Source organism: Gracilinanus agilis, chromosome 4, assembly GCF_016433145.1.
Source record: "Gracilinanus agilis isolate LMUSP501 chromosome 4, AgileGrace, whole genome shotgun sequence".
Classification (NCBI taxonomy): domain Eukaryota; kingdom Metazoa; phylum Chordata; class Mammalia; order Didelphimorphia; family Didelphidae; genus Gracilinanus; species Gracilinanus agilis.
In genome coordinates this window covers 236915533-236935808 of record NC_058133.1, presented here as the reverse complement: position 1 = coordinate 236935808, position 20276 = coordinate 236915533, and the positions used below count along the sequence as shown (strand labels likewise).

Here is a 20276-nt window from a genome sequence, read left to right as displayed (position 1 = left end):
GGTAGTGTGTATGTTTTTTTTAAATTGATGCTTGTAGATAAAGAATGATGAAAGAGAGATTATGATTCTTTAATTAACTTGCGGATTTTTCTCTAAAGGCCTAGAATTAACATTCTTCTCTGGTATATATGGGACCTGTATTGGTGCTGTAAATCAGTTTGGCACAGAAGAAAAGAGCCTTATTGGACTTTCTGGCATTTTCATCGGCATTGGAGAAATTTTAGGTTAGAAATAATTTTCACTCATCTTTCCAATTTTGTGGAGTTTCTTTTAAAACTTTTACATGATTCTCTATTTTTCATGTCCTTCAGTTTCTCCTCTCATTTTCTTGTACTTTGTAGTTCTGGTCATTTTCATCATCTTGGAATAAATAAAACAAACAACTTAGATCAAATCAATTAGAAATGAAATTATCAAGATAAATATGTAACATTTCCTAAAACTTCATATCAAAACATAATTTTTTATCTATTGATTTCTAGAAGGATCATTAATTTTAAGATCTGTGTTTACTTTAATGCTTATATAATTTCCTAAAACTGTTTTACACTTAAGTATGTAGGTCTTAATTGGTAATAACATAAGGAAAAACTTGCTTCATTGTTAACTGACAGATTTGAAATTTTATGATTCAAATGTTAGGTCCTTAAGAGAAAAAAGCATGGTGTGGTAGAAACAGCATTAGATTTGATTTGAAAGTACTGGAGTTTTGAATGTAATCTATACTATTGATATCTGAATGACCTTGGGCAAGTCATTTAACTTTCTCAGTTATCTCCTCTTTAAAATGACTAATTAGGACAAAAGGACAAATTCCTCTTTCAGTTTTGCATTTGAAGTCTTTTGGCATTGTTTTCAGGTAACAAAAAAAATTAATATTCAGTTAGAGCATTTTCCTCAAAGTTCATTAAGGTAGATGTGTGAATATTATTATCTCCATTTTACATTTGAAACTAAAGCAAACTGTTTCAGTATTTTTTGCCAAGAAATCCCCAAAAAGTGTCACAAAGAATTGGGCATGACTGAACAACAGAAGGCTTAGAAAAGACCTTGCCTTTGATCACACACAAGAAGTGTCTTAAGACCCAAGTAAGTGACAGTCAGATGGTACAGTGTAGAGACCACTGAGCCTAGAGTTAGGAACACCTAAGCTTAAATCTGTCCTCAAATACTACTTTTGTGACCTTGGGCAAGTCATTTAACATCTGATGTCAGTTTCATCACATGTAATATGGGAATAATAATAGCACCCACTACCCAGGGTTGTTTTGAGAAATAAGTGAGCATTTTGAAAAGCATGGCACATAGTAGGTGATAAATAAATGCTTTGTTACTGTCATCTTTAAGACATATGTAAGGGGCAGCTAGGTAGCTTAGTGTATTAAGAGCCAGGCATAGAGAAGAGTGGTCCTAAATTTGGCCTCAGACACTTTCTAACTGTGTGAACCTGGGCAAGTCACTTAACCTCCCCTCACCCCCCAGTTGCCTAGCTCTTACTGCTCTTCTGCCTTGGAAACAATACACAGTATTGATTCTAAGATGGAAGGTAAGGGTTTAAAAAAAAAAAAACCAATATGTACATGGTGAGATTTAAGCCAATCCCTCCTGACTGCCAGCCCAATGGGCTACTCTAATAATCTCTGTATGTAAAGAATTGGTTTGGTTTATAGAGGATTTAAATGAAGTTTAGGATACGCCTAGCCTTGACAAACTCATATCACAGTCTTATAGAGGAGACAAATACATGAAGAATAAATTATTTCTAAAAGTACAAAGCAGTATAAAAATGGGTAGAAAGTAAGTGGTATATGCTGGACTAGCAGTCAGGAAATTTGGAGATTCAGCCAGTTTATTAACATCTCAAAACTTCAATTTCCTTTTTCAAAGGAGAGAAAAGCTCATATGAGACTGTTATAGCATATGGGATATTTGGAGTCTGAGGACTTGATTTCAGATCTCTTCTTTGCCACTATGTGACTTTGGGCAAGTCCCCCTTCCCCCATCAACTCAGTTTCCTCATCTGTTCTTTAGTTGGATTTGGTAGTCTCTGTGTTTCTTCCCAGCTCTAAATCCATGCTCTTCTGTTCTTAAATTATCTGACAACTGGCCTCTACCTAATTTTGTTCTGACAGTATATTTTAATCTTCCTTGACATATATTGATTTTAAAATAAAAATAAAAATTATCCAAAATGAATGGTATAGTTCTGTCTGGGAGTCCTGATGAGTCCAGACAGACATTTGGGGATCATCCCAAAGGCATGAGGAGAATGAGACGCGGGGAGAAGGATGACATGAGCACATTTGGGAGTCAGGAGGATCATACCAAGCTGTTTGCAAATCATAGTGGAGTTTACTTCATCACAGCTGTTGTTATATAAATATTTTGGTACAGGCTAAGGGATTAGGTAAGCTTTTCACATAAACAATGATTGGTAATAATTTACAGGATCAGCACAAAGGACTTAATTTACCTCATCAAATTTAGACAGTTTTCTATAGACTAATAAATCAATATGTCATTGTGTAACCATCTAACCCAGATTCCCAGAGAATACATAAATCAGTGGTTCTTGGTTAGAACATCTAGTTTTAGCAAAGAAGGAAGAGAGGGAGGAGGGGTTGAAGCCTCAGGAAGCTGCACTATGACTACCCCCAGAGTCTTTGCAAACTGGGAGACATTTTTTTTTTATTCTGAAGTTAAACACCAAAAAACATTTTCATGCATACGTGAGAACACAAAATAGGATTTTTATGAAATCCTGATTCTCTGTTTCATACTTCTTACTTTTTCAAAAATATATAATAAATTTTACACATTGTTTTTTGTGTTCTTATTTTTATTTTTTAGTTAATTTTTATTTTTTTATTAATCTGTCCTTTCCACTAGCCCCCTTTTCCACTGAGCAAGTAAAATTCCAAAATAAACTTCACAGTGCATATTCGTGTAGTCCTAAAAAACAAGTTTCCACATTAGCAATGTCTGAAAATCTCATATTACATTTTAATCTCATCACCTTTTTGTCAGGATGTGTCATATTTCATCTTCATTTTGGGGGCTGGGGTCATAGTTTTGTATTACATTTATCAGAGTTCTAAAGTTTTTCAAAGATGCTTTTCTCTGTCAGTGTAAAAATTGATGTAGTTCTGCTTACTTTTCTTTGTATCAGTTCATAAAAGTCTTCCTAGTTTCCTCTGAAATTGACCATTTTATCCACTTTTTAGAGCACAATAACAATCATATATCACAACTGATATAACTGTTCCTCCTTAGCTTCCAATTTTTGGCTACCACAAAAAGAGTTAATATAAATACTTTTGTTTATATAGATCCATTTCCATTTTCTTTTATTTCTTTGGGTATGAACTTAGTTTTTATTTTAGTGGATCAGAGAGGGGTGTGCTGGAAAATGTTTAATAATCTGTTCTCCAGAGAATAATGTGTGTGTAAAGCACACTTAAGTTTATTCTGCATTATTAACATTTTCTCCATCTCTTTCATAAGTCTAGACCAGTGGTTCTGTAAAACAATACATAATATGGAAGAACATCCACCTTAACTTATTCACAAAATAACCAATAAGGATCAGAATTGGCATATGAGATAACAAATCCAGGATATTAATGATTAAAATAGGTTGTACTATTTCAACATCCATCATCCCCCTAAAATACCTGGATATGATTTTGAACCACAGGTAAGGGAGAGCCAAAACTCCTTTCCACAGTGTCAAAAGGACATAATCAATCCAATCTTCAAATAACATTGTTCCCATCATTGCCCAAACCAACCAGCCGTACACAAAATCAGTGTTATTATTAGCCACAATTCCTGATTAATAACAATTAATAAAACAATCACAAGTACAATTACAATCAAGTACAAACAACAGAGAACAAAACTCAAAAAACATGGTTCAAATCCCTTTCTCTGGGGCTACTCCAGGTCTAATAGTATTTTACCTACCCACAGAGATTTTATGAATGACCTGGGATTGGGGCTGAACAGCTCTGAGCAGCTCACCACTGGTTGAGAACTTTCAGCTCACACCCAATGGCTGAGCTCCCTCATAGAATGTTCAAACCCCTCTAACTTCCTGTGTGATTCTAGTAGCCCAAGAGTACACTTCCTGTCTGTCTCTCTGTTACCCACCCATCTGGGAGTGATAAACTGTAAAAGATGGGGCACCAGGGATGTTAAAAATATAACCTAAATGGTTGTGGGTACACACACTGGGTTGAAGGAGAGACAGAACCAACCAGGATAGGGAGACCAGAGTTCACTGCTAAGCTGGTAACTGTCAAGAATGGCAGTTGGCCCAGCTCGCCCAGCTCATCCCTAGGCCAGAGTCTAGGGAACCAGCAGACAAGGCAAAAGTTTATACTGTTTAATTGTGAGAAACTAAAAAGGATGGAATAGGGGATTTTACACTTAAAGCTAAAGGGCAAAACCACAGGGCAAGGGGAGGACTTGACTTCTCTAATCTAAATGACCTAGCCAGGCAGGGCCCAAAGGAGCAGTTCTGGAGTACCTGGGAAGGCTGCTTCAAATCTGGTTCCAGCCAGGTTTGACCAGCACAGTTAAAGGGACTGAGGGTGGCTTTGAGGGTTCTCATGATAATCCACAGATGATCACAGGAGGCCAAAAGCCAAGGTGGTCCAAGGTACCCAAGTAGAGAGAGTGTGCTTGAGATGCTGCCCACCAGATCCCAAACCCCTCCTCCACTTGGAGCAGCTCTGCAGGTCTTGTCCACTTGCTGAAAGCCACCACCACTCAGGATCCCAGGGAGTCAGGATGCAGGGTGTTTTTAACTCTGAGATCTCCCAGGGCTAGCAACAGTTTGTGCCAACCACTAATGGAGTCTCTCTCAGAGCACAAGCCTCACTTCCTGCTCCTTCATTCCATCTTAGAATCCTCCAGCCCTTCCTGCTAGGTCCAACACTATATGTAACTAATACTAAATAATCTTCCTCACAACAGGTCCCAAACTTTTTTGGCCTACTGCCCCCTTTCCAGAAAAAATATTACTTAACAGCCTGGAAATTAATTTTTTAAATTTTAATAGCAATTAATAGGAAAGATAAATGCACCTGTGGCCATCACTGCTCTTATGGATCGCTAAAGCACCCACTGGGGGCGGTAGTGCCCACTTTGGGAATCACTGGTCTAGACAATAAAACAATTAAACCTTGTTTTATGGCTTTTTCCTCATTTCAAAGGTATATATGCTAATGCTAAAAATTTAACAATTGTCTCTCCCAAGTTGGTTCCATCTAACTCTAGCACACTCTTGGAAAGTATATGCATGGTTTTATAACTTTCTGGTTATAGTTGCAAAATGGTTTCCAGAATGGCCGGACCACTTTACAGCTTCACCAACAGTACAAGTGTAATAGTGCTCCCAACATTTTTCATTTTCTTCTTTTTTCCTCTTTACCATTTTCATTTTTCTAATTAGTGATGCTTTAGAACATCTTTTATGGTTATTGCTAGCGTGGATTTCTTCATTTCAAAACTGCCTGTTATATTCTCTGTTGGGGAATGGCCCTTAGCCTTATAAATTTTAGTCAGTTCATTATGTTTCAGTGGCTCTTTTTGTGAATTTCTATTGCTATGTTCCCCACTCCCCCAAATCTCCTATTCAAAACTGAAAGAACAAAGGAAAAAAATATGTAAGCATAGCCAATCAAAATAAATCCATACAATAGCTATGTCTCTTTCTGCACCTCCAGTCTTTTATCTGTTTTAGGAGGTGGGAAATATGCTTTATTATAGATCCTCTGGAGACTTGGTTAACATTGATCAGTTTTTTGGAGTTGTTTCTTTACAGTGTTGCTGACCTTGTATAAATTGAACTCCTAGTTCTTCTCACCTCACTCTGCTCCAATCCTGCTACCCAGGATTCTTTGAAATTTTTTCTTTCATATTTGCTTACAGCACAATAAATATTCCATTACATTCATATACCACATTCTGTTCATCCATTCCTCCAGTTGTCTTAGAGGTAAGATAAGTCACCCACTTAGATTCTCATTCCTTGCTTTTCTGTCTTTTTGTCCTCTCTCTTCCCTTCAATGTCAGGAAATTTGGGAGATTTTTTGTGATTTTCCTTCTCAGCTTTTCTGTTTCCCTTTTACTGATTTTTCTACACTAAATGTGTGTTCAACCCTCTTTTGTCTATTTCAGATAAGAGTTAAAATTCATCTGATACCCACTCCCCCTATTATTTCCTTTTGTGTTTGTATATTCTTCTAACCTAGCCCAGTTATGAGAAATAACAAACTTCACCTTTTTCTAATTAGTTCTACTGTATTCTATTTATCTTTGGTTCTCTTTCTCCCCCTCAAACCTTCCCAAAAGAACCATTGTTATCTCAATCTTAATGTTGTCAAAGAACACTGAAGGAGATAATCTCTTAATCCACTCAGCTACCCAGCTGGCCCCCTCTGCTTTTCTTATTTCTCTCTTTCAGTGTTCTTTGACAATATTAAGATTCAGATAACACTTGTTTTTTCTTCCCTGTTAGAATGTTAACATTACATCTTCTCATTTCTGAAATAGCCTTACATTTCTAGGTTTCTTTTGACTTGTTTCATTTCAGAATTTCTGTTCAGCTCTGGGCTTTTCATCAGAAATTCTAAGAACTCTATTCCTTAAAGATCCATTTTCTCTCCTATGATATTATATTGTTATTCTTGAATGTATGTCTCCTTTGCCATTTTCCACATTATAAGTTCTCTCATTTTTAGTAGAAGTTTCCAGGTCTTCTATGACCCTGACTATGATTTTCTTTGTACTTGAACTCCATCTTTATTTTTTTTATTCAAAGATATTTTATTTCCCCAATTACATGTAATATAATTTTCAACATACATCTTACCAAATTATAAAATCCAAACCATCTCTTTCCCTCTCCCCACTCAGAGAGGTAAGCAATTTGATCTGGGCCATACATAGTATTATGCAAAACACACTTTCATATTGATCATTATTATAAGAACACACTCATATAAAACCAAAACACCAAAATAAATCCATAAGTACATGGATAAGAAAGATAATATGCTTTGAACCACATCTCTTCAACTCAACAGTTCTTTCTCGAGGTGGATAGCATTCCCTATCATGTCTTTCAGAACTGATGTGGATCAGGACAATCCCAAGGGATTTATGAGAAAGAATGCTATCCAGATTGAGAGAAAGAACTGTGGGAGTAGAAACACAGAAGAAAAATATATGATTTATCACTTGGTTCTATGTATATATGATTGGGGGGCTTGGGTTTTAAAAGATCACTCTATTATAAATATGAATAACATGGAAATAGGTTTTGAGCAATAATACATGTATAACCCAGTAGAATTACTTGTCAGCTCCGGGAGGGGGAAGGGAAAAGGAGAGGTAGAGAATGTCAATTATGTAACTATGGAAAAATATTCTAAATAATTAATTTTTTTAAAAAGAATTTTCCTAGACCATTGCATTACTGAGAGCAGCCAAGTTTTCACAGCTGATCATCATACAAATATTGCTGTTACTGTTCTTATTTCACTCTGCAGATCACCCATGCAGATTTTTCCAGCTGTTTCAGAAATTGTATTGTTCATCATTTCTTTACAATACAATGATATTCCATCACCCTCATATGCCACAATTTGTTTAGCCATTTCCCAGTTGAGGGACATCCCCTCAATTTCCAGTTCTTGACCACCACAAAAAGAACTACTATAAATATTTTTTTACAAGTGGGTCCTTTCCCATTTTTTTTTAACCCTTAACTTCTGTGTATTGGCTCCTTGGTGGAAGAGTGGTAAGGGTGGGCAATGGGGGTCAAGTGATTTGCCCAGGGTAACAAAGCTAGGAAGTGTCTGAGGCTGGATTTGAACTTAGGACCCCCCCCATCTCTAGGCCTGACTCTCAATCCACTGAGCTACCCAGCTGCCCCTCCTTTCCCATTTTTACAAAATCTCTTTGGGATATAAACTCAGTTGGTATTACAGGATCGAAGAGTATGCATTTTTTTGTAGCCCTTTGGGCATAGTTCCAAATTGCCTTCCAGAATGGTTGGATCAGTACACAACTCTTCCAACAATGTATTAGTGTCTCAATTTTGCCAGATCCCCTCCAACATTTACCACTTTCCTTTACAGTCATATTGGCCAATTTGATAAGTATAATGTAATAGGTACCTCAGCATTGTTTTAATTTGCATTTCTCTAGTCAAGAGTGATTTAGAACATTTTTTCATATGATTATTGATAGCTTTGATTTCTTCATCTGAAAACTGCCTATTCAGATCCTTTGACCATTTATTGATTAGAGAATGAGTTGGATGCTTATAAATTTGACTTAGTTCTTTATATATTTGAGAAATGAGACCTTTATCAGAGAATTCTGTAATAAAATTTTTTTCCTAGTTTGTTGTTTCCCTTTTAATCTTCATTCATTTGTTTTGTTTATAAAAAAACTATTAAAATTTAATATACTCAAAATTATTCATTTTATATCTTGTAATGTTCTCTAACTCTCGACTGGTCATAAATTCTTTCCTTTTCCATAGATCTGACAAATAAACTATTCTATGTTCCCCTAATTTACTTATAATATCACTATGTTTAAGTCACATACCCATTTTGATCTTGGTGTAGAGTATGAGATATTGATTTAAACCTAATTTATGCCATACTGTTTTTCAATTTTCCCAGCATTTTTTGTCAAATAGTGAGTTCTTATTCCAGAAGCAGGGATCTTTGGGTTTATCAGACACTAGATTGTTGAAGTCATTTACCACCCAGTCCAGTGATGGCAAAGCTTTTATAGACCAAGTGCCGAAACTGTAACCCTCACGCTGCATGTTAAACACCTTGTCCCCATTTCCCCAGCCTTACCCAAGATGGGAGGGAGGAAGTGCTCCATTAGGCTGTTGGGCAGGGGGGTAAGTGATGTGAGAAATGTCCTCAGACACCCATGGAGAGGGAGGAGGGAGCAGCCCCTTTCAGCATGCATGCCATAGGTTCACCACCATGGCCTTAGAAACTATTCCATTGATCCAACCTTCTATTTCTTAGCCAGTACCAGATTGTTTTGATGATTATTGCTCTATAGTATAGTTTAAGATATGGTACCATTAGGCCACTGTCCTTCCCTTTTTTTTTCATCAGTTTCCTTGATGTTCTTGATCTTTTGTTCTTCCAGTGAAATTTATTATTTTTTCTAGTTCTATAACCTATGGTCTCTTAATTACCAAATCTAATGTCATTTTTCTAAGGCCTTTTCAGTGTTGATGATCTCTTTCCATTCAGCTTTTGATGCTATCATCACCACCTCCTTCTGAATACTATCTTCTCTGGGTTTTTGTAATATTTAACTCTGTAAAGGTTAAAAATGGTTTGACTAAATTTATGAGTTAAAAAGAATTATTGTAGTCACTGTTTATAAAAATTAAAATTTTATGACTATGTTAGTAGTTTTAGTAGCTTTATTACAGCAGGATAGAGATAGTAAAGAGGGAAATGTAGGAAGGAAGTAGAAAATATTCCCTAGCTAAATACCCTATAATTGCCGATTTGAAGAAATCCAGCTCAACTCCGACAAAGGCTCCCTCAGGTTCCGACTTCTAACCAGGAGTCACAGTAGTCTCTTCAGCAGGAGTCTTACCAGGGCAGAATCAATCTCCAATGCAGAAGTCCTCCTTTAGCAAGAGCCACCAAGGCAGTAGAAGTAATCAGAATGCCCTCTGCTAGTTTTTGTAAGCAATTTTCTCCACATCACTTCCTGTCTCTCTGGTTTCTCCTTCCTTTCACTGTGGTCTATCACATCTCAGGAACCAATCAAAAGTCTCTCAATTTGCTTAGCACTGGGTAGGGGAAGTGGTTTGCCAATGCTTATGATCTTTAGGACTAACTGTTAATGACTAAGTAAATGTGAACTCTCTTTGTTAATGAATTACTAAGTATTAAGTAGGGGTACTTCAAGTTCCTGATTGATTAACTTAAAATAGACAAAGGGAATAAAAAATTCCCTTTCACACTTCTTGATAAGTATCAGATATTGTATATTTAGAGCACCAGGCCTAGAATCAGGAAGGCTGGATTCAAATATGACCTCAGACACTATCTGTATGACCCTGGTCACTTAACCTCTGTTTGTTATAGTTATATAATAAAATAAGGATAATAATAGCACATATCTTTGTTGTGAGTTGTGGATTGTTGTATCAAATGAGATAGTAATTGTAAAGCACTTAACATAGTACTTGCCGCAGATAAGCTATATGTATGTGCTATTTTTTTAGTTTGTTATCATTATATCCTGTTTATTGTTTGTTATTATTATATTTTGACTTGTGGCTCCTTTGTAGAATAGGTCATATTGTATTGGTGCTATGTCATGCTCTCATTACAATCCAATACTGCTACTTTTGTGCAGTTTTAGATGACATGACAGTATCTTGGTCCCATATCCCATACAATTATCCCTTGCTAGGAGGCCACCTAGGGCCAGGCACTGCATCATTTCTCAACCCTGTTCTGGAGCTGGGTTTAGGTCTCCTCCACTGCTACAGTCTAAAGATTTTGTAGTCTTCTTAAATAGCCTCTCAATCAGAAGTTCAAACTGGTTTTGCCCCATTTTTTTGATGTATTACTAACCAGGAGCTCAAGCTGGATTTAGTCCTTGTCCTTCCTAATGGTACATCTTCAGGCTTCCAGCCATCTCCTGGTGCAGCCCTGTAGAAGATAGAAGAACTCACTGATGTTTCTCTTTAGTTTTATTGAATTTTAATTTCTTTCTTTTTTTTTCAAATTAATTAATTAATTTAGAGTGGTTTTCCATGGTTACATGATTCGTGTTCTTTCCCTCTTCTCCTCGCTTCCCCTCTTCCAGAGCCTGTGGACAATTCCACTGGGTTTTACATGTATCATTATTCAAAACCTATTTCCATAATACAGTAATCATTTAAAGTCAGCATCCCCAGCCATATCCCTATAGAACCATGTGATCAATCATATATTTGTTTTTCTTCTGCATTTCTACTCCCACAGTTCTTTCTCTGGGTGTGGATAGTGTTCTTTCTCATAAGTCCCTCAGAATTGTCCTAGATCATTGCATTGCTGCTAGTAGAGAAGTCCATTATGTTCGATTGTGCCACAGTGTATCAGTCTCTGTGTACAACATTCTCCTGGTTCTGTTCCTTTCAATCTGCATCAATTCCAGGAGGTCTTTCCAGTTCACATGGAATTGAGTTTTTATTTCATATAACACTCTTTGTTCTGCAACCTCAGAATCATCCATGACTCTTCACTTGTATATACTTGTCATATCTTGTCATTTTTATCTTAACACTGCCTCTTAAATACATATCCTTCTAGTCACAACCCTAGCTTGGACTCTCTTCACTACTTGCCTAAGGACACCTTCTAATTGATCTTCTGCTTCAAGCCTCTCCCCAACTCCAACCTATCCTCCACTAACAATGATTTTCTTTATTTCTTTTTTTTTAAACAGTGGTTTTCTTAAAGTTTACATCTGACCAAATCTACTCCCTCCCCAAATTAAATAAGCTTACAGGATCAAATATAAAGTCTTCTGGGTGGTATACAAGCTGACCTGTTCCTAACTTTCCAGGTTTTATGTACTTTATATCCCTCCATGTGCCCTATGATTTAGCTGCAGTGGCCTAATTGCCACTATTCATTCTTCAGTGTGACATTCTGACCCCAGATTCTGAGCTTTTGCTTCTGACTTAAGCATTTAATAAATGTCTTTTGATTGAATTATTCTTTTTCAGTGAGGTTGAGCTTGGCTAGGACCTTTCCTATTGCCTGTGCCATAAGTCCTAGGACAGTTTTTAGACTCTCTATAAACATTACCTTAGTGATTACTACCCAAAATATGAGGTCTTTGTTAAATGACCATAGACATGTACTGGAAGAATCAAATTGTATCAATCCTGATATTCTTGATATGAACAAAAACCTTAAAATGCAAAGGTGGATGAGAGGTTTTCTTTGGAGAGGCAAATAAAGGAGTTGATGAAGTTGATTTAACCAAAGCCTAAAGGCAATAGGAAACATTTTATGTAATTATCTCATGTTGCAGTGCTCATGATAATATTTTCATAAAACCTACCATGAAAATAAATGCAGTATACACCATCTACTGCAAAGGATGAAGAGGTAGAAAAATTCTACAGAGAATCTCAGTAAGAATCTCCAAATTAAGTTAACGTGTACTTTGATAATAGTATTTATTAAGCACCTGCTATGTGCCAGGCATTATGCCAGACACTAAGGGAAAAAAAACAGTTACTACTCTCAAGGACCTCATAGTCAAATGGAGAGACAACATGCACACAACTATGAACAAATGATTATTTTGGATAAATTTGGGTATACTCACAGAGGGAATTCACTAAGATTAAATAGGGTGGAGGAAGTCTTATGTCTTTAGCTGACACTTGAAGGAAGCTAGGAAAACTGGGAAATAGAAATCAAAAAGGAGATTGTTCCAGACATGAGAGTCAGCCAATGAAAACACTTAAAAGTCTAGAGATAGAGTATCATGTGTGAGAAAAGCAAGGAAACAAGTATTACTGGATCAAAGAGTAAATGGAAGAGAGATAGATCTTGAAAGGCAGGAAAGGGCTGTTAAAAAGATCTTTAAAAGCCAAATGGAGGATTTTATATTTAACTGTATATAATAGGGAGCCACTGGAGTTTATTAAATGGAGGTTGGGGAGAAGTAGGGTCAAATGGTCAGATAAATTTGAGCACAGAATAACATCACAAAAAAACAAAATTTGGTATGTTTTTAACAAAGGAAATAACGAATATTGATAATGTTAGCATCGTTCCTGAATCAACTTTTTGTGTAGTCAGATTGCCAACTTGATAAAACAGAAGTTTAAATATAAACTAGAAGAAAGATTAAAGAGACAAGAGAAGTTATTTTAATTAAATAAGTTATTAGTGGCCCTCAAAAGTGAATAGTGAGGGGCAGCTGGGTAGCTCGGTGGAGTGAGAGTCAGGCCTAGAGACAGGAGGTCCTAGGTTCAAACCTGGCCTCAGCCACTTCCCAGCTGTGTGACCCTGGGCAAGTCACTTGACCCCCATTGCCCACCCTTGCCAATCTTCCACCTATGAGACAATACACCGAAGTACAAGGGTTAAAAAAAAAAAGTGAATAGTGAAAAAGACATCAACTAAGATTGCAACATCCTTAGTCCTTAAAATCATCCTGAGAGTTTTGAAAGATAGAGGCTGACAATGGATGGACAAAAGATACAAAAGGTCGGAAAGGTTTGTTTTTTTTTTAGATAACCAGCTCTTTTCACTATCAAGGATAATAAAGTCACTTAGCCTCTTTAAAATCTTAACCATGGAGTTGCTTTTATAAGGGAAGTGGAAAAACAAAGATGATGACAGTAATCCAAGTTTATGCAGATATACCAACTATAAGCATGATTTTGAGGACCCTGAATAGTAGATTCTTAACATATCTGAAGAAAGGGAAGAAATCTGAGACTTTTTAACATGATTTAAGAGTTAATAACTAATAAACATCAATAAATATTAACCTATGTGCTTTTTCCCCCAGCTATTTAAAATTTGTATGATAATCTAAATATTGAGGGTATTCTTGGGTATTAGAAAAAGGTAGGCTTACTCAGCAATACAGTGATCCAGGACATTTCTGAAGGACTTGCAACAAAGAATGTTATCCACCCCCAGAGAAAGAACTGTTGGAATTGGAATTCAGATCAAGGCATACTATTTTTAACCTTAGTTTATTTGTGTTTTTATTTTGGGGTTTTGGTTTTATATAAGTATTCTCTTGGAACACTGAACAGTATGGAAATATGTATTGCATGATATTACATGTATAACTCATATCAAATTGCTTACCAATTCCGGATGGGGAGAGGGAAGGGAAGAAGAGAGATAAAACATGTAGAAAACTGTTACTAAGTGTAATTGGGAAAATAAAATACCTTAAGAAGAAAAAAATGCACCAAAAAAAGAAAGAAAAGAGTAAACTTTTACAAATCATTTCCCGTAGTAGACAGCATCTTTACCAGTACATAATTTGCTGAACGATACAGAGAATATAAATTTCTGTTGTCCTTATAAAAATCAATTCAGTAGCGCAAAATTTTTCCTTAAGCAATTTCCAATTAGATATTTTCTGTCGCTTGTGTCAAAATAATATTGAATCCTTTAGAAGATCCTCTAATCAATAATAACAAACCAGGAATAAGACAAAAGATAGCTATAGGTTTTCATCGCCGTCATGGAGGAGGGCCAGCTTATAGTCCAGATTGAAGAGGGATTCTCTAAAGATGATGAGGTCCAGCACATTTTCTTATTTGCCATTAGCAAGATGTCATCTAGATCATGTACAGTCTCAAAAAATGAGATTCTTACTCATCTTCAAGAATTTGGTCAATTTTCCTCATAGGAAAACCAAGTGTTTAAAGGATGCCTGTTATGATTATGGTATACAAAGGAACAGCTTTATAGAAGAGAGAGAAAGAGAGAGAGAGAGAGAGAGAGAAAGAGAGTGTGTGAGAGTGTGTGTGTGTGTGTGTGTGTGTGTGAGTGATTGGAAGCTTCTGTATATCCGTCTTTTTTTTATATATTAGTATTCTTATGGTATTCTGTGAGTCATGAAATGTTATAGTTTGTGAAGAATTAAAATTGAAGATCAGTGACAGACGTGACCAGGTTGTAAGATATTAGAAAGTAGGGCTATGAAAAAGTAATGTAAAAAGCATTAAAGAAATGTTTTAAAAAAAAAAAAAAAAGAGGGACTGGTTATGTACCAGTCTTGTGTAGTGGTATCTTTGAGATGTAAAGAAAAGTGAAAGTCCCCAGAATGTTAAATGATTATTTTGTGGCAGATTTATATGTAAGAATCTGTGATTGATAAGCATAGTTGTCTTTTACTTTGCCTCACTAGCAGCATTACCCACAAAAGCATTACTAGTCCATTTAAATATTATGTATTTGAAATTAGTTTGCTTAAAAAACAAAGTCATTACTTTATAGTTCCAACCTATATGTTAAGACTCCCATATTATCAACCTTAGGCTTCCTTGGAAACAAACCCAAGTTTTTTGGAATCACTTGAAACTTACCTGTTTATGCTTAAATTCTATATGTGGTTCTTCCTTGTTAGACTGAATGCTATTAAAGCAATTTCTTTCATTACCTAGTTTGGGGAGTCCATAGTCCATCTAATGTTTTGAAGTATTATGAATGATCTCTTACTTATGTTCTTCATGTAGCATTCTATTTAGAAAGAAATACTCTTCAATGAATAAAAATACTTTAGTTATTAATAGTGCTTTACAGAGCTTTCATGTCCATTTTTTTTATCCTCAAAGCATATCTGTAATTAAGTAGGGTAGATATCACTCCCATTTTACAGAAGAAAAAACCTAATTTTTTTCAGTAGCAATTTGCCCAATATTATATCTCTAGTAAGCAGTGGAACCAGGTCTAAACCCAGACTTTGAGAATTTTAGTCTAAATTTTAGGTAAATCCGAGCAAATAACTTTAGAGAATCTCAGCTTTTTAAAGTTAAAGAGAGGATAATGAAGTAATTTCCTATTTTACTGAGATGTTAACAAGGATCATCAGATAATATAGGTATAAAAGTGGTTTTAAAACCTACACAATTACTAAAGTATGAGGTGTTTATATGTATTGTTAAAATGGGGCTCAGAAGAAACTGGGAATAAAAGTATACAGGGATAATTTGGATTTTTATGGTTTGTAGACCACTTAATTGAAATTAGAATAAAAAAAGATAAAGAATCTGGCTAAATAGTTTCCTTTGTTCATGTTTGTTATGAGCAGTGATTCATACATGAGTTGTCCTAGAAAATAGCACAGTACAAGTTGTCTTAACCTTTTTTCATGTCATGAACCTTTTTGATAGGTGTATGGATCCCTTCAGAGAATAATGTTTTTCAATGTACAAAATAAAATACATAGAAAGAACACTGGAATATGAGTCCACTCATCAGGCAGAAATTTTTGCTTTTGTACAGGTTAGAGATGACCCCTGAAATTCTTTAATTCTGAAATATAAAACCTGAATTATTTCTAGTCAGCTCTGCCACTCAACTTGCTATTTGACAGCAGGCTGGACTACATTTCTTCATTTATAAAAAATAAAAGGATTGAGCTAAATAATTACATTGAACTATATCAGTGAAGTACTTTCAGTTCCAAGGTACTGTTTCTGGGATCCAATCAGCTTTAAAATATAATGACCATATGATCTCTGATGTTTTTCCCCCATTCATAAAAATGCTCATAAATTTTTCTTTGCATTCAAATTATGGACAGGTGAGTTTAGTGATTATTCCTCTCCAAAACACTTAGTATTTTGTTTGTTATTATAATTTTCCACATAATGGAGGTGTTGAATTTCTTGTCTTTTAGTGAACAATAGTAAATGTATTTCTCCTCATTCACAACCATTGGATAGTAATATTTTGCCTTCTTGACTTTGTAGGAGGAAGTCTCTTTGGCTTGTTAAGCAAGAACAGTCGTTTTGGCAGGAACCCAGTTGTGCTGTTGGGCATTTTGGTGCATTTTGTAGCTTTTTATTTGATTTTTCTTAACATTCCCAGTGATGCCCCAGTTGCTCCTATTGATGGAACTGATAGCAATGCTTATATCAATTCAAGGTATAGTAAATGTTTTGCCTATAACTCTCTTTCTCAGTAACTAACTTGGGGAAAGGATAAGGTTCACATATAAGTAAAGATGTTACCTTGAAAATCTGTTCTGTCAACCTGAAGGTAAATGTTAAATATCTGTTGGTAGAGTTGGACCTTAGAAAATTGGAAATAATCCTAAAATTATTTTTATAGTTTTGCTTGTTTAGTGTAGGTTTGTTGGTTTTTCCTTCCTCTCCAACAAGTTTAGCCAAATGACAAAAGCTAAAGGAAATAAAAGAGAAGTGAAACATAAATTAATAACAGTAGTTAATATCTATGTGGTACTTTACTATTTATAAAGTACTTCATATAGGTTCTCTCATTTGATCCTTACAGCAGTCCTTCAAGATACTGCAGATATTATAATCCTCCTTTTATATAGATGAGGAGGTAGCTAGGGCAAAGGGATTAAGTGACTTGACCAGTATCACTCTGCTAATAAATGTTAATTGGGATTTTAACTCAAGCCTTTTGATATCAAATCCAGTCTTCTGTTGCCTGTGCCATTGCTGCCTTTCTGACTAGATCTCTGAATTCTTGAAAGTTGGTTTTTTAGGTCTTCAGGAAATTGTCCTTTCAGTGGAAAACTCTTTAACATTCTGATATATGGACCATATGTTAATATCAGTCCTCAAATCCATGGTGACAAAAGATATTGAAGCTTTCCCCAAAAAACAGAATTATTCTGGAAATAGGTCATGATGAGAAACAGCCCAATATAGAGAGAGGACTGTTCTAGAAGACAGGAAGATCTGGGCTGAAGTCTCGCCTCTGACACATACTTGCAGCCTGACTGTTGGCAAATCATTTAGATTCAACATTCCAGAAAAACTTCTGAGATTCTTAAGTTAACATTTTTACTTTACTAATAAATTTCTACATAGGTTTTGTGAAATTATATGATCCATATTGTTTCCCTCTCTTCTTCCCTCCCTGCTTCTAGAGCTGACAAGCAATTCAGTCTGTATTATACATGTATTATCATGCAAAAACATTTCCATATTATTAATTTTTATAAGTGAATAATCTCATAAAACTAAAACTTCAAAGCACATACCCAAATAAACAAGTTATAAACCATATGTTTTCATCTGCATTTCTATCCCACAGTTCTTTGGAGGTGGACAGCATTTTTTTTCATAAGTCCCTCAGAATTGGCCTGGATCATTATATTGTTGTTAGTAGCAAAGGTTAAAGTTAAGTTAAAGATTAGTCGCTGATTTGGATCCACCTTTTCCACTCTCTCCCCACACAACTTCCCACCCCCAAAAATTGTGCATCATGACTCCTTAACTCTATTAGTAATAAAATTTCCCAGGATTTGAAAACAAGTTAATACAGAATTTTATAGTTTTTCACTTCTGTTTTTCTATTTTGCCCTTTTAGATTATTTAAAGTTTTCTACTTAGTTTGTGTATAGTACTTATATCATAGTGCTTTTGTTTTCTCTTAAATGCCTCTAGTAAACACTGGTAATACTTAATACAAAATTATTCTCTCTCTCTCTTTTTTTTTTTATTCAGCAAAGAGATTGCCTTATTTTGCAGCTTTCTATTGGGTCTTGGAGACAGCTGCTTTAACACTCAGCTAATTAGCATTTTGGGTTTCCTTTATTCAGAAGATAGTGCACCTGCCTTTGCAGTCTTTAAGTTTGTTCAGGTAATGTCATGTTCTTTTAAAATGGCAGCTTTTTTCCCCTCTGTGTTTGGAATTCATATTATCTTATAATAGTGGATTGGTTTTTATTAAATGTTTTTTTTTTTATGTCAGGGTTATCCTTTCAAAGAGTGTGTGATAAAGTAGGAAATGGCTATGTAGCTTTAGTGGTCTCATTTCTGAGTATGTGTGTGTGAAAGAGAGAAAAATAACATAGATTTTATATATATATAAATGAGTGTGAGTATATAATGAAAAACTTTCCTCTGAAGGGACATTTAGTTGCATGCTTGTCTTCTACAGCTTAGAGGGAGGACTTTCTCTTTGTTACCATAGTCCATTCTACCAGAGAATGGTATTTCTCACATTGTACTCGTTGTCTCCTTTTTATATACAAAATGTAATTTTAACTTCAAGGATCAGAGTTTTTTTGTATATTAGCAGAATTAAGCAAGAGCATGTACCACATTGGGGAAATAACTAACCATTCAACATCTATCAGACTTATCAGAATGGATATCATTTAGATGAGAAGGATATGGGGTCATTTATTTAAATTGTAGAGATGTGTTAATATTATGTGTTGTTTGTTTTTTTTTTCCCTATGATATTTCAGTCCATCTGTGCAGCAATGGCATTTTTCTACAGCAACTATCTTCTACTTCATTGGCAACTTCTGGTCATGGTGATATTTGGCTTCTTTGGAACTCTTTCCTTCTTCATTGTGGAATGGGAAGCTGCTAATTTTGTAGCTCGAGGATCAGAGTACAGAAGCATTTGATCTCATGTGTAATGCATTTTTGTTCAAAAAACTTGGGAAGGTGGGAAGAAATTCAGGGTTGCAGAGTTGGATGAAGGAGCCACTGTCAACTTAAACAGTATAATGGATGGTATCAACTAATGTGGAAAAAAGACTCTCAGCCAAAGTTGGTCAAGTTTACAGACATAGAATATTTAAAAAATGAAATGAGAAAGACATTCTTTGAATAGTTTTTTCTGTTGGATATACTTTTTTCTATTTCACTCTTATAATTGTGTTATAAAATGTTAATGTTGTTCTATCTTTGAGAATCTTTCTTAGCTGTTGGAATATGTATCTTTTAAAGATTCCTGCTGTGCATGGAGTATGTTTTATTATAGTGTTAAAAAATAATTATATCATGTGACCATATATGTAAGAATTAATTTAAAAATTTTAGAGACAGGCTGAAATGGAAATCTCAATTTTATTTTAGTCTTTTTAAACCCTTATCTTCCATCTTAGAATCAGTACCATGTATTGGTTCCAAGGCAGAGGAACGTTAAGGACTAGACAATGGGGCGTAAGTGACTTGCCCAGGGTCACATAGCTAAGAAGTGTTTGAGGTCAGATTTGAACCTTGGCCTGGCTCTCAATGCTCCAAGTCACCTACCTGCTCCCAGGAAATCTCAGTTTTGAAAAAGCTTATACTTTAAGTTCTATTAAGAATTTTGCTTACTAATCCCTTTTTCAAATTTTAGCTTATAGCAGATACCAAGTTTTGAAAATCAAAGCAAAGGAAAATTATTACAAAATTATAGAGTTATAAAAGGAAGCTTTAAAAAATGTTTATCTAAAAGATATAATAAACAAAAACACAGCTATGTTAGTATCTTGCCTATAGTTCTTCTGGAAGATGTTATTCATCTTGTCCTTTGTATACTTGTAAGATTTAAATTCTAGACCTGAATTGCCATATTGAGAAAAATAATTTAGACAAAATTATTCTTTATTTTCTTCAATTAAAATACCAGAGATGTCCATAGATCTTTGAGAAAGAAATTTAAATACTGAGGGAGATGCTCAAGTGGAAATCTTGACTATCTCCATATATTTGTTTTAAATAGATTATTTAATGTTCAGATTGA

General features: G+C 35.1%; 1 protein-coding gene across 2 annotated transcripts in view; it reads left to right on the top strand.

The window, feature by feature from the left end:
* MFSD11 (major facilitator superfamily domain containing 11) overlaps nt 1-19580 on the top strand; it is a 34470-nt gene extending 14890 nt beyond the window's left edge. For both annotated transcript variants that reach the window (XM_044673469.1, XM_044673468.1), the window contains 4 exons: nt 99-224; nt 16526-16700; nt 18257-18392; nt 19006-19580. In XM_044673469.1, coding sequence (XP_044529404.1) covers nt 99-224; nt 16526-16700; nt 18257-18392; nt 19006-19170 — 602 coding nt within the window. In that variant the 3' untranslated portion in view covers nt 19171-19580. The remainder of the gene's footprint in view (nt 1-98; nt 225-16525; nt 16701-18256; nt 18393-19005) is intronic.
* Nucleotides 19581-20276: the final 696 nt, after the last annotated feature.